The following is a 14,598-nucleotide window of genomic DNA, read 5'->3' on the forward strand; positions in this document are numbered from 1 at the left end:
TGTCCATTATCACGAGTTATATAGCCAAATATTTTATGTTACGACCCCTTTATGTGAGCAAATGTTGCGACCGGGCCGAAATTGCGTCGCGTTTGTAAAACCCAGCGGAGTTCCAAGTGACACATCACCTTTAGCTGAATCCGAAAATGGCACGCTAATGGACATTAAAGCACTATGTGGTGTGTAGAAGCCATAATTTCACACCCTGTGTAGTGGGATTCATTTCACTGCTTGCTAATGCAGGCGGTTTAGGGTTGGGGGGGTTGCCGGGCGTGGGATCCGTGTATTTTACTGTTGTACTCTTTGAGAGTGTTTGAGAAAACGCTAACCTAAACAGTTTCATAAATGGAAGCTGAGGCTTTCAAAGGCTTCAGTGTTTTACTGGCATTGACACGAACAGTGGTGAATTTTATTCAAACATGAGAACAAGTGGGCTCGATGACTAATACACATTATAGACACTGGTGTGTGGGTGGCACGGCCGAAATATTAACCGTTTAACAACCTTTCCTTGTGTTTGTGAAGAAATACTGTACAGAAATATGTCGCTTTTATCCATTTATTTAATTCACACACACCTGTTATCCCGTACACACTGGAAGGAACACAAGGAAGACCAGCGATGAAGGGGTTGGTTATAAGGAAACAAACATTTGCTCCATGGCACTAAAACTGAACTCTGTGCATGTGGAAATTGCTCCTGTTAATAACACTGGAGTCTCAAATTCATCAGCTGATCTGTGAAACATGTTAAAGACATTAAATGCATGCTTTGATAACGTGACGTCAGCATAGTGTGTGAATAATTTTAATGAAGTTTGATACAGACGGTGGCGAGAAAAGCGTGATACAGAGCTCAGTGGGCGTCGGGGGCCTATTTTTGGCGCCTTGCTTTCAGAAATCTTAAATTCCTTATTCATTGCCACAAACACAAACTAAGTGGATGGCTTTGTCTACGTCTTAGTCTGTGATGGGAAAGTTATTCCATTCCATGTTGCCTCTGTGTGTTTTATTTGTGCTTATAACGCTTTAGGACATTTTGACATTGCCGGTACTTATCCATCTCCCCAAACCACATATCCACTACTGCGTATTAAATAATACCAGTGACACCAAAAGTTTGCAAACTCCTAGGCTAAAGGCATCCGACATCTGCCCTAGATTTTGAAAACAAAGCAGATTTTTATTTGAAATCTCATTTAATTTTAAAACCATCGATTAGAGACAGATTCAAGTTTAATTCACTGTGTCAGTGGTTCAAAAGTTTACATACACCAAAGTCTTTTAAAAAGAGTCTGGAAGATTGCTCTTCTTACAAAAACTCAAATAATAAATAAATAAATAATAAGTCCAGTTTCTCCTTAGGAGCAATATCCAACCAACTGAAGGTGCCACAATCGTCTGTACAATGTATGCAATTATATAAATCTTAGCAGGAGGCCATAAGGCAGGTGGAACTCACAAGCATAAGTGAGCTTTGGCCCGAAAGGTTCAACTGAAACTTAAAACTACTACAAATGGTGCCAGAGGCATCAAGCAACAACATTTGGAATGGAATGGAAAATAGATTGCTTCAAGAAGGTTATGTAGAAATATATTTACATTTCTGGCATTTGGCAGACTTATCCAGAGCGACGTACAAAAGTGCTTTAAAGTCTCTATCTATGAATACATTAACACTGGTTCAGTAGGTCACAGTTAGGATACTATTAGCCTAAAACTGAGGGTTTTTTTGTTATGTTATATATATATATATATATATATATATATATATATATATATATATATATATATATATTATGTTATATATATATATAACATTAAAACGGGGAAATATAGATGTAGACCTGCCTTTTACCCTGAGCAATGGTGGGACCAGTCTAACAGTGCTAGTGGATCTGAGGGAGTGAGGTGCAGTGTGAGGATTAATGAGATATTTGAGGTAAGATGGTGCTGGTCCATTCTTGGCTTTGTAGGCAAGCAACAGTGTTTTGAATGTGATGCAGCTACCGGAAGCCAGTGGAGGAGCACAGCAGTGGAGTGGTGTGGGAGAACTTAGGCAGGTTGAAAACAAGTCATGCAGCAGCATTTTGGATCATTTGCAGTGGACGAATTGCGTTCAGAGGAAGACCTGCCAGTAGAGATTTGCAGTAGTCCAGTCTCGACCAGAGAATGAACAAGCACCTGAGTAGCCTGTGTGGATAGAAATGGTCAAATCCTTCTGACGTTATACAAAAGCATCACCTCAGCAAGAATGTTGGTTGCAAGCCCTGGTTTGGGACACAGCCCATGACTTATAATCATAGTGATAGAACATTAAACTAATGTGGCACTACAGATTATTTTTAAGCATTAATGCTTACATGTTGGTCACCCCATCATGGACTAATTATTGCATCCAATCTAGTGAGGAACATTTTTACATATTATTCAGAGAAGAAAAGAGCGGTTTAGGATACAGCCTAGAACTTATCTACAATTACATCACTGATTAGAAATGTCTGTAGACCTAATGTCTGAGTTCACAATGTCATCTGGATCTGCTTCCACAGGTGTGTGTGCAACATCGACTGTTCCCACATCAGCTTCAACCCGGTGTGTGCGTCAGACGGCCGCTCTTACGACAACCCGTGCCAAGTCAAAGAAGCGTCATGTCAAAGACAAGAGCGCATCGAGGTCAAGTTCCTGGGTCACTGTCAAGGCAAGCGTCCTGCTTCTCCTGTTCCATCTTTACCTCTATCTATCATACAACCCTAAACACAAACAGTTGGAACAGTTAGCATAAATTACTGTGTTTATATTATCCAAATGATCTCTATCTCCGGTATAGCGATGCTTTTGGAAATAGATACATAACAAACAGGTGGGAGTGTCAGTCGGGTGTCAGTCACCGAAAGACGGATGAGTTATTTCTGTTCAGTGAACATGAAGTTGACCACTCTGAGTAAAAAATGAAAATGGGTTATTTTGACCCGAACAGATGAGGGTTAAGGAGACAGACGGAGCTCCCTATGCAACACACACACACACACACACACCCCAACACACACACACACACATTTACCTCTGAAGTGTTGTCATGTTGTGTAATTCAGTAGCCACCTGCTGTGGAGGGACAGTTGGCCAGATGTACAGTTTAAGCAAAAAACTCCATTAATGAGTGCAATAACGTCAGCCAGTGTATAGCAGCAGCTGCAGTGATGCTGACTGTTTAAATTATTTCATTTAAATTACAGTTTAATGACTCTCTGACAATTTAAGCTTGTACACTTTAACATTTTTCTTTTTAACCATTAGGTGACATGATAACAGGAAACAAACCTGGGGATGGACACTACGCCAGAGCCGACTTACCAGGTGTGTGCATGTGTGTGTGTGTGTGTGTGTGTTAGATATATTTTCTACATGCATCCTCTTTAGAGAGTGTAATATGCTGTAAGCTGCTGACTGACAGTAATTGGTTGAGTTCTTGCAAATTACTGAAAAAGTTTTATGGTTATCTGCATCATGATGTTTTGGCATCTGTGCTGATCCAAATAAAAGTGCTGAAGTTTAACTGCTTGCTATGAAGAAATCAACAGAGACACATCATCGAGTTCGATTTGAGACCGAAAGACGGAGACGGAGAACGGAAGAGACAGACATAGAAAGTGGTAGACAATGAGGCACTGAGCCAGCGAGAGAGGGAGGCAGACAGACAGAGGCGTAGGAGAGAGAGAAATAAAGTGAGATTTCAACAAACGTGTGTGTGTGTGTGGTGTGTGTGTGTCTGTGCATTGTATAGAGGAGAAGCCTGAAGTGTCGGAGGTGGCACGAGGAATTTACATCCCTTGTCCAGAACACTACAAGAACTACTGCGTACACGGAGACTGTGAATACCCCAACATGCTCTCCACACCATCCTGCAGGTACACACACACACACAAAACAAAGAAAGCCACTGCAGAGCTCAACACAACAGCTCCCCCTGCTGTTTACATCTCACAAAGCTGGATGAGACACATACAGAGGAAAGTGCATGTCGTTCCATAGAGAAATGTAATGAATAATCCTGAGATCAGACCAGAAAGAGACTGATATCACTGCAGGCGTGTCTCGAGAGGTTGTGCACCGACTGCTGCTTTTATCAGGTGTCTGTGTGCACTGTCATTTTTCCACCAATTAACAAGCAAATGTGAGACCACGCTGCTCCAGTTCTGCTTAACTTTTTGTACCTTTACTCTACCACAACTGAACATTTGAACTCAAAACGCTTGTCCCCGACCAATCACTTGGCCCTGTCCTGTCCTGCCCTGTCCTGTTCTGTCACTTTGTTACTCGTTAATGTGAGCACAAGTTGAAAAAAGGATGTGAGAGAAAACGAGTGCAAGTGTAGAAGAAGAAAACGGCCGAGAGGAAGGAGAGAGGAAGAGCTTAGGTCTAACAGGTGATGCACTCAACAATCAGCAGCTGTTTCTCAGCAAGAATCTCCCCAGAGAGAAGACTGAAAAGAATAGAGAAAGATCAATGTGTGTGTGTGTGTGTGTGTGTGTGTGTGTGTGAGAGAGAGAGACAGAGAGAGAGAGAGAGAGAGAGAGAGAGCAATGAGGACACAGATCTTTTGTCCCAAGGATGAAGCATTGAAGCATAGCACACACATAGCTGTCAAATTATTTCACCTTTTTTTTTAATATTATTTATTTATTATTTTAAAAGTTAAAAAAGCAACTTTTCAGTGTTTAACTGTTGAAAAAGTAAGCCGAAAAAAAATGAGAGTGCTACAATTTTGGCTAAATGCCTCTTGCCAACAAGAAAAGGTGAACAAATCTGAATAAATGTTTATCATTTATTGTTGTTTCATCTTTGTTTATAATTAGTCATCAGTTGAATCTAGAGTGTGTGTGTGTGTGTGTAGTGCACTTCACAGTGTCTGCAACACCATTCTGTTACACTCTATGTCCCGTAGTGAGCAAATCCAGTGTACAGAAAGCCAGAGATGTGTGTGAGGATTTGAGATGTTTATTATCCCACATCACCCAAGAAATGTAAATCTGAGTAAACGTCAGGGCTGAGAGAGCATTACTGTACATAACACAATAAAAACAGAGAGCTAACAAGTCTCCTCGTAATGTTATTTGCTTTTAAGAAATTATTTACCGTTTTCGTCCCCCCGTCACACGATACTAATCCAGCCTGTAGTGCTTACTCTGTCTGTTCATTAATACACAAATGCATTCAAATGAACACCAGATTTATTCCATTTAAAATTCCAATTTGGATGACGTTTTAAATGTTTAATGGAGTTTGACAGCCCTTAATGTACAAACAAAAAAACAGCTGTGCCCTCCTCATTTACACAGTTATCTAATCAGCCAATCACGTGGCAGCAGCACAATGGAGAAAATCATGCAGATCTAGATTATCTCAAGAGGTTCAGATAATGTTCACGTCAAACATCAGAATCAAGAAAATTCTGACGCGACATTGGTTACAGGCTTACCCACATTTGACCAGGCGACAAATTTCTACATCAGGTGACCAGTTTGGAGTTCTCACCCACCTGAAGTTTTGACGTGTTGCTCTTTTCAGATGCTTTTCTCCTCACCACATTTGGACAGAGTTTTTAGTGTGGACTTGTCAGCTCCAGTGACCTCTGTTCTCGCTCATCAGCGAGGAGTTCTCATGCAGAGCTGACACACAGTTTTTTTTTATTCTGTGTAAACTCTCATGAATATTGTGTGAGAAACCAGCAGCTGCGCCAAAGTCACAGAGATCTTTTTCCTCATTCTGGTGATTGATGTGAAGGTGAACTGAAGCTCTTGACCTGGATCTGCTTGATTTTACGCATCATGCTGCTGCCGTGTGATTGGCTGATTGAATAACAGCATGAATGAACAGGGATACAGGTGTTCCTAATAAAGTGGCTGATGAGTTATGGTCTGATTCTGAGTAACACTCAACAACTTTGAACCCTTGCCTTTCCCTGATTGGTCAGCTGTCCCACTCTTACTGGTCTATTGTCTCTTTATCATTCATCCATTGCTCTACTGTCCCATCTTCTTATCCTCAATTGACACTTAGTGGTCACTTTTATTGGTCCATTATCCTTCCATCATTGGTCTGTTTTTGGTCCTCTCAGTTGTCACTCAGGCTTCAGCGGCCCGCAGTGTGACACCAAGGAGTACAACGTGCTGTATGTGGTTCCGGGTTCCGGAAAAGTCCGTTACGTTCTCATCGCATCCATCATCGGAGCCCTGCAGGTGGCCATCATCTGTGTGGTGGTGCTGTGTATCACCCGGTGAGCCTACACACACACACACACACACACACACTTCTTTAGAGTTTTGCATTGCCGCATCTTGTAGATCTTTTAGTTTAATGTACATTATGTTAAAAGAACATGGGCCGTGATATTTTAATTAAAAATTCCACCTGATATTAACGCAAAACACAATACCAAAAATTTATTTGTTTCAGCGCTATGAGACATCTACGAAACTAATGACTTCACAATTTACTTTACAAATAAATAGACTACTTTATCCAGCTCTATGCTACAGAACCACAACAAACTCAATTACATTCCTGAAACGTACAAACAGCTCAGTTGTGGGCTCTGAATGTGAATCAGACAGCTCATTACACATGGACAATATCATTGTACTATCAGAATTAATAAAAACCGCTAACAAAACTAATTTAAATACCACTCGCCGTCACCGAAACAAGAAATGAGCTAATAATCATTCCGTCCTAGAGGCTCACGCATGAGCGAACAGCCACAAAAAGCACACAAGAGTTATAAAAATGTGTTTGCTGTGAGCTCTGTTAGACAGATATGCGTATGCTAAAGTATCCACGTGAAATGTGTCGGTGAAAAATAGAACCATAAATCCTCATGAAATAAAAGTAATAATTTCATTTGTCATGATATATTCCTGGTAAATATATTCATAAACATTCTATTCTTATTCCTTATTATTTGCGTTTGAGCTATTATCACAAAATTTAAGGGTCACGATGAAAGATTCATGTGATGCGAATGCTGCAGTTTGCGCAAGGCAGGTTTCAGGGAAGCTGATGCCCACACACACACACACACACACACACACACATGCCTCATCACGGCTCCACTTCCAGTGGGAGTGTGTTCGGTTCCAGAGGGAGGCTGCTGAATTAACACTCCGTTAAAGGTCAGCAGATCGCGGTGCCTGTGCAGAGATCAGTGATTAAAGTTTAAAATCCGCTCCACTCCTGAATAACCTTCTAAACGAATATTCTAACCAAAACAACTCTGCAGCCACTCCACACTGTACGCAAAGAGCCAGCAGGGGGAGTGTTTACTTACAGATCAATGATAGCAGAAACAGAGGACCAGCCATCTGGAGCATCTGGAAAATTCCCAGTGGGCTTGTCGATCTGTGCACAGACTTGCGGAGGTGCGGTCAGCTTAAATACGGGCGATTAGCTGGAAAATAAATAAATAAATGAAGGAAGAAAACAGAACACAATTATTGCAAAATGATTTGGGGAAAAGCTACAGAGATAGATTAGTATTAAAAAGAATTCTTTCTGCAAAAAATGTACAAAAACTGAGAAACATCTTAACTGATAATTTAACAAAATAAATCAGAAAGTAATTAGAAAAATGAATTTAAAAAAAGATCAAATATCTCAACAAATATAGACATAATCTGCAGGAAATTATGAAGTATATCCATAAATACATAAAATTTAAAATAAGAACACAACTTAAGTTAAAACATTTATTTATTTATTTTTATAAATTTTTACTGATATTTTTAGAATTAGATGTAAGCTACTTACATCTAATGAAAAAATTAAAATGCAGTTTAAAAAAAAATCTCCACATGAGTTTGTTGTCTTTCTCACTTGGCCAAAAGAAACACAAGACTTCGACAAGCACAGACGCTGCAGAGCCTGTAATCTGAACCTGCCTGGACGTGTGAAGGGAAAGTGTCCTTACATGAGTGCAGAAATGTAGACTCTCCATTACACCTGGCTTTACACTGAGAGGCTGACCTTTACCACCGGACATGAGACCTGTAGCACTTCCCATCTTTAATCGGCTCTGAATGTTACCTTGTCATCTTAAGACCCATTTTTTTTCCTCCTCATGCAAATATTATTATTACTATTACTGTACTATTACTACAAATATTATTTACTAAATAAAGATAAGTTGATCAATTCATAATTATTGTTTTAAATACATTTATTAGTAACTTTAGCATGTTAATAATAAGGCTTATAAATCACCTGGTTCATATTGATGCTTCACAACTTCCTGATAATAAGATGAGGTGGTGTTTATGAGCTGGATTATGTGCCAAGGAAATCCTGAGAGTCCCAGATTGCTGAATTAATCTGTTTACTAAAGTAATGTAGAAGAGTTATATCATGATTTATCGAAGATTTAGAGTTGTGCGTATAAGCTACTGCTACATAATATATTTATTAATGCACCAAAATGTAGAGATGAAAGACTAAGAACTGAAGTGATCAGGTCATTAGCATTTATTCAAATTCAGCTTTATATTAAGCGGTCAGAACAGTTTCTTTGGTTCCTTGCTCTGACTAGTGAAATTTCAACCTTTTAAGACGTGGCCTACGGAGCTAACAGCTCCTCAGTGCTATAATATACAAGAAAAGATTAGGAAAAAATTCAGACCCACCTCCTATGTCAGCAACAGCTTTTATCAATATAAAGAATCCAGAGGTTACAAGAATGGAACATCTATACTACACAATTTTCTTTATATCATACCACTAGGTGGCAGCAGAGGACCAGGGTCTATAGAAATCATCTCTTTTTGTGCAAATCCAGATCCCACACACCTCCCACTTCTATTCTTGTTCAAATATCTTCTTCTTCTTCTTCGTAAAATATTCACTCAGTTGTCACTCATATCCACCCGCTTTCTGTCATTTGTACAGGAAGTGCCCACGGACTAACCGTATCAACCGTCAAAAACAAAACGTCACGCACTACAACTCGGAGAACACCCTGCGCGCCTCCACCCGCCTCATCTAAGTGTCTGGAGAAGCCTCACGATCGTCGGATATGTAGTTACAAGAGATTAAAGATCCAAAACAAGCCACTCCCTCCTGCCTCCTGGAGCAACGAGATGGACCATACCGGACCATACTACTAGACAGAGGGGAGGGGGTGGCGGTGGGGTTATAGTGAGGCTAAAGGGGGTGACACGCGGTGCCTTCTACCTGTGGCACAGGACACAAACTGAGAGGATCTTAGGACATTATGTTAGGACAAGTCCTACTATTTGGTTATGTATGGGTAATATTTCCACTAGTTTCTTTGTTTTGTCTTGGTGGGGTCTTTTTTCTGTAAATGTAAATAAATAATTTATATCACAAAACAGATAATAGCATGCAACTGTATTTTTATGGTGGGTGCCAATTTGGCAAGAATAGGGGTTCTTAACTTTTTTGATAGACAACACTACATCTGTGGGTTAATGTAAATTTTAGATTTAATGATTTTGCTATGAACACCCTCTCACAGCCTGATATACGTTATATGTTACACCTGTTCTGACCACTAGGGGGTAGATTTGTGCAAAATAATGTAACTTCTTGTGCCTTAGATCAGAGCTTATCACAACTGACCCATTAAATGCGATTACAGTTGTAACATCATACATTGGTAATCTTAAAAAAAAACCATACACATACACAATGCACCTCACACTGAGCTGTCCAACCAAATCTTCACACACACACATACACACACGCACACACACACACACACGCACGCACAAAAAAAAAATGCAGCCGTGATTTGACTCATGTATGTGTGAAAATCACTCAGTAGAGACACACTGACACTGATTTCTATACTGATTCACAAACTGATTCCCTTCTTACACGAGCTAATCTGGGGGTCTATTACTGTCAAATAATGACCTGAAGCTTTCAGACCAGTACTGGATTATGTAGACCAATATATATCTGTGTTGTAAACCCGACACTAACAGACATTTTTATATCTATATTTATACATCTATATCAGATTCTTGAACTGCTTGACAGTTTGGTCTAGACACTGAAACAATGCATAATTGTACAAAACATTAAAAAAGTTCCAGTCACTCTGAAGCTGTCCTTATATTAATAAAACATACTGAATTAAAGAGGACCACAACATCTCAGCCAATATTAAGAGGTGTTTAGTGACTAGGGAAGGATGCTAGCTTATTTTCCCTCAGCTTAGACTCATGGCTTGTACTAATAAATACTGATTTGTTGATCTGTTTCATACAGACATGCACTACACACCATACACATGTGTTTCTGAGACACTAGTGATGCTAGAATCAGTATACTGTATGTTGTAGCAAAGTGGATGTGGTATATGAGAGTATGAGGATGATTTTGGTGGATTATTTTTTTTAAACATACTGAACATTTATTCTCTGGTAACAATGGTAAATATGTCTAAAAATTTGCTGTGTGGTAAAGTGGTCCAAATAAAATATAAATAACAGTAATAACATGTTACATGTATAAGAATATGGGAGCAACAGGTACTACAAGATCAGAGTCCAAGAGAGTCAGAGGCAGGGTAAGTGGGACAAAGTGGAGTGGGATCAGGTGCGCAGTATAAGACTGGATCTAAGAGGCAGGATTGGGACTGTGACTGATGGGGTATTAGTTCCAGAGTTTGAGACTGGTCTAGGATCAGAAACAGCCAGGGATGGAGGAGGAAGATTGCATTTGAGACAGGGGCAGTATTGGAGCAGTGATGAAGTCCTAAGAAGTATTAGGGGTATAGGATCAGGAGCAGAGATGGAGTACTGGGAAGGATCGGGGGCAGAGTCTGAGACTGGGGCAGGATTAGGGGCAGAGTCTGAGACTGGGGCAGGATCAAGGGCAAAGATGGGTTCCTGGGAAGGATCAGGGGCAGAGTCTGAGACTGGAAAGCATCATGGGCGAAGATGGGTTCCTGGGAAGGATCAGGGGCAGAGTCTGAGATTGGGGCAGGATTAGGGGCAGATTCTGAGACTGGAAAGGATCATTAGCAAAGATGGGTTCCTGGGAAGGATTAGGGGCAGATTCTGAGACTGGAAAGGATCATGGGCAAAGATGGGTTGCTGGGAAGGATCAGGGGCAGAGTCTGAGACTAGGGCAGGATCAGAGGCAGAGATGAAGTCCTGAGAAGGATTAACGGCTGAGTCTGGGATTGGGGCAGGATTAGGGGCAGAGCATGAGACTGAGTGAGCATTAGAGGCAAAGGATCAGAAGCAGGGATTGAGACCGTGAAGGTTCGGGACCAAAATCAAGAAGATCAAATGCAGAGATCAAAGGGGCAGGATCAGTTTAAGATAGTGAAACATGTTCAGAAAGCTTACTCACTGTAGTAAATCCCAAATGTTTGTGGACACCTAACTACCACACCCATGTGTTCTTTTTTTATCTCATTCCTCCACTTTTCCGTTGAATATCTTCAATTCAGTTCACTTCAATTTTATTTGTAGAGCACTTTTAACAATGGACATCGTCTCAAAGCAGCTTGACAGAAATATAGAATAAAAATTACATGAAATATAAAGTAATATTTATCTCTAATGAGCAAGCCTGAGGCAACAGTGGCAAGGGAAAAACTTCCTGAGAAGGAAGAATCTTTGAGAAGAACCAGACGCAGAAGGGAATCCATTCTCATTTGGGTCCATCTTACCTGCAGTTTGAGATTCTGCACAGCTCTTCCTGAGCCACCAGATTTTCTATGCAAATGAAACACACCACATCAGGGTGACAGGGTCTTTAGGAGGATGTCAGAGTCAGTAGAGGTTGGTTGTATGTCTCTATTCAGGCATTTTACACAACTTGTAGTCAAAATCTCTAGCTTGGGTTAGACACCAAACAAACATACACTATATTGCCAAAAGTATTCGCTCACCCATCCAAATAATCAGAATCAGGTGTTCCAATCACTTCCATGGCCACAGGTGTATAAAATCAAGCACCTAGGCATGCAGACTGTTTTTACAAACATTTGTGAAAGAATGGGTCGCTCTCAGGAGCTCAGTGAATTCCAGCGTGGAACTGTGATAGGATGCCACCTGTGCAACAAATCCAGTCGTGAAATTTCCTCACTCCTAAATATTCCACAGTCAACTGTCAGCTGTATTATAAGAACGTGGAAGTGTTTGGGAACGACAGCAACTCAGCCACGAAGTGGTAGGCCACGTAAACTGACGGAGCGGGCTCAGCGGATGCTGAGGCGCATAGTGCGAAGAGGTCGCCAACTTTCTGCAGAGTCAATCGCTACAGACCTCCAAACTTCATGTGGCCTTCAGATTAGCTCAAGAACAGTGCGCAGAGAGCTTCATGGAATGGGTTTCCATGGCCGAGCAGCTGCATCCAAGCCATACATCACCAACTGCAATGCAAAGCGTCGGATGCAGTGGTGTAAAGCACGCCGCCACTGGACTCTAGAGCAGTGGAGACGCGTTCTCTGAAGTGACGAATCGCGCTTCTCCATCTGGCAATCTGATGGATGAGTCTGGGTTTGGCGGTTGCCAGGAGAACGGTACTTGTCTGACTGCATTGTGCCAAGTGTAAAGTTTGGTGGAGGGGGGATTATGGTGTGGGGTTGTTTTTCAGGAGCTGGGCTTGGCCCCTTAGTTCCAGTGAAAGGAACTCTGAATGCTTCAGCATACCAAGACATTTTGGACAATTCCATGCTCCCAACTTTGTGGGAACAGTTTGGAGCTGGCCCCTTCCTCTTCCAACATGACTGTGCACCAGTGCACAAAGCAAGGTCCATAAAGACATGGATGACAGAGTCTGGTGTGGAGGAACTTGACTGGCCTGCACAGAGTCCTGACCTCAACCCCATAGAACACCTTTGGGATGAATTAGAGCGGAGACTGAGAGCCAGGCCTTCTCGTCCAACATCAGTGTGTGACCTCACAAATGCGCTTCTTGAAGAATGGTCAAAAATTCCCATAAACACACTCCTAAACCTTGTGGACAGCCTTCCCAGAAGAGTTGAAGCTGTTATAGCTGCAAAGGGTGGACCGACATCATATTGAACCCTATGGATTAGGAATGGGATGTCACTTAAGTTCATATGCGAGTCAAGGCAGGCAATATAGTGTATGTGTCACTATAAAGCTGCAATTATTACATGCATTAGTGGTTGTTTGCACTGATTCATGTAGTAGTTACAGCTTTATAGAGTCACATTTTACAAACATGAGAATTTAAGGGATATCCAGGAAAGATAGTACCATAACCTTTAGGGACAAAGAGTCAGTGTGTAGAATTGTATCATAACATTAAAGACAAAGCAAAGTGTACATTTGTAAAGCATGGGATTATAACACCAGTTTAACAAAAAAAAATAAGCAGAGAGCATGACCCATAAAAACTGTGGAAAACAAAATATATAAACTCAACTGTATTCAAGTGAAAGGTTCATATTTGGAAATTAGGAAAACTCACCATTCAGTTTACGGGACCTATTTTAATCTATTTGCATATAGTCAAATCCTCCAAAGAGTATTATATTCATGTTAACCTAACATCCAGGTAATAATGACAGACAGCGAAAAGGCCAGAACCAGTCCAGCAGCCCACAGGATTCCTGACATTCCCAGTCAGCAGAGGATTTTCTCGGTTTATTTGTGATAACAGACTGGAGAATCCAACCTCATCTTCAACTGTCTCGGCGCTATGGGAGGAAAGGTTAAACAGGAAGCCTTTAATGTGTGTGTGCGTGCAAGGATGTCTGTGTGTGTGTTTGTGTGAAATGTGTCTTGGGAACTTTGTTCCAACCAGACATGTCCCTCCAGTCTCAGATAAACAACATTTACTGTTTCCCTGATGTTACATGGAGTTCTATAAGAATTCACACAATAACAACTGACCTGACCTACTGTCTCAGAGATTCCATGACTAATTATAAGCTTACAAAAATCCTTCTGAATGAATCTCCAACAGATAGATGGCTACGGAATGTTTTAGCATAATAATATTACTATAGTTTGATAGTAGAGTGTGAGTATATGGAACGATGACGGACATGTTAAATGTGTACTTGGCGTATTTATTAAATGTTTAGTTGCACAGATGTCTTTAGTCTTGACAGGTAGCCAATATCCAAACCTTTTCCTGTTATGTTAGTGGAAGCTTTATAGTGTCACAGATGCACATAAGGTCAGAGTCAGAAAGAGGAAAGTTAGATTAGCATAATATTTAAGAATTGCACCGAGCTAAAAATGAGCTCTTTAATATACAGCACCCTTGATTAAGACATAAGAAATAACTGAAAGGTACAGAAAAAGCAATGTTCAAATATTTAAATAAATGTTTAATATTCATGGCTTCATCTTTTCTACCACATATATGGGTTTAGTGTTATAACTAAAAGCAAGGGAAATAAAATAAAATAAAATAAAATAAAAAGTTAAATGAAATAAAAAGTTAAATTAAATTAAATTTAATTAATCTCTTTTAGTTGGTAATAAAATTAGTTTCCAACCAACTGCATTTATTGGGGTGTTTCACTTGTATTAATAAAATATAATTAACATTAATGCTTTTAAAAAAAATATGAACAACTTGATTTTA

The 14,598-nt window shown here is 40.3% G+C and overlaps 1 protein-coding gene and 1 long non-coding RNA gene across 4 annotated transcripts in view; one reads left to right on the top strand and one right to left on the bottom strand.

Annotated features, from left to right (window-relative positions):
• tmeff2a (transmembrane protein with EGF-like and two follistatin-like domains 2a) overlaps positions 1 to 9,770 on the top strand; it is a 98,712-nt gene extending 88,942 nt beyond the window's left edge. For both annotated transcript variants that reach the window (XM_058393454.1, XM_058393453.1), the window contains exons 6-10: positions 2,553 to 2,701; positions 3,298 to 3,357; positions 3,785 to 3,908; positions 6,119 to 6,277; positions 8,938 to 9,770. In XM_058393454.1, the coding sequence (XP_058249437.1) occupies positions 2,553 to 2,701; positions 3,298 to 3,357; positions 3,785 to 3,908; positions 6,119 to 6,277; positions 8,938 to 9,034 (589 nt within the window). In that variant the 3' untranslated portion in view covers positions 9,035 to 9,770. The remainder of the gene's footprint in view (positions 1 to 2,552; positions 2,702 to 3,297; positions 3,358 to 3,784; positions 3,909 to 6,118; positions 6,278 to 8,937) is intronic.
• On the bottom strand, positions 7,096 to 13,693 carry LOC131355174 (uncharacterized). 2 transcript variants are annotated; one of them, XR_009204837.1, is made up of 3 exons: positions 13,471 to 13,693; positions 7,328 to 7,447; positions 7,096 to 7,190 (listed from the first exon to the last, which is right to left on the bottom strand). It is a non-coding gene; the product is annotated as an uncharacterized LOC131355174 (long non-coding RNA). The 2 variants fall into 2 exon arrangements; XR_009204836.1 differs by lacking the exon at positions 13,471 to 13,693 and adding an exon at positions 8,676 to 8,943.
• Positions 13,694 to 14,598: the final 905 nt, after the last annotated feature.

Source organism: Hemibagrus wyckioides, linkage group LG06 (genome assembly GCF_019097595.1).
Source record: "Hemibagrus wyckioides isolate EC202008001 linkage group LG06, SWU_Hwy_1.0, whole genome shotgun sequence".
NCBI lineage: Eukaryota > Metazoa > Chordata > Actinopteri > Siluriformes > Bagridae > Hemibagrus > Hemibagrus wyckioides.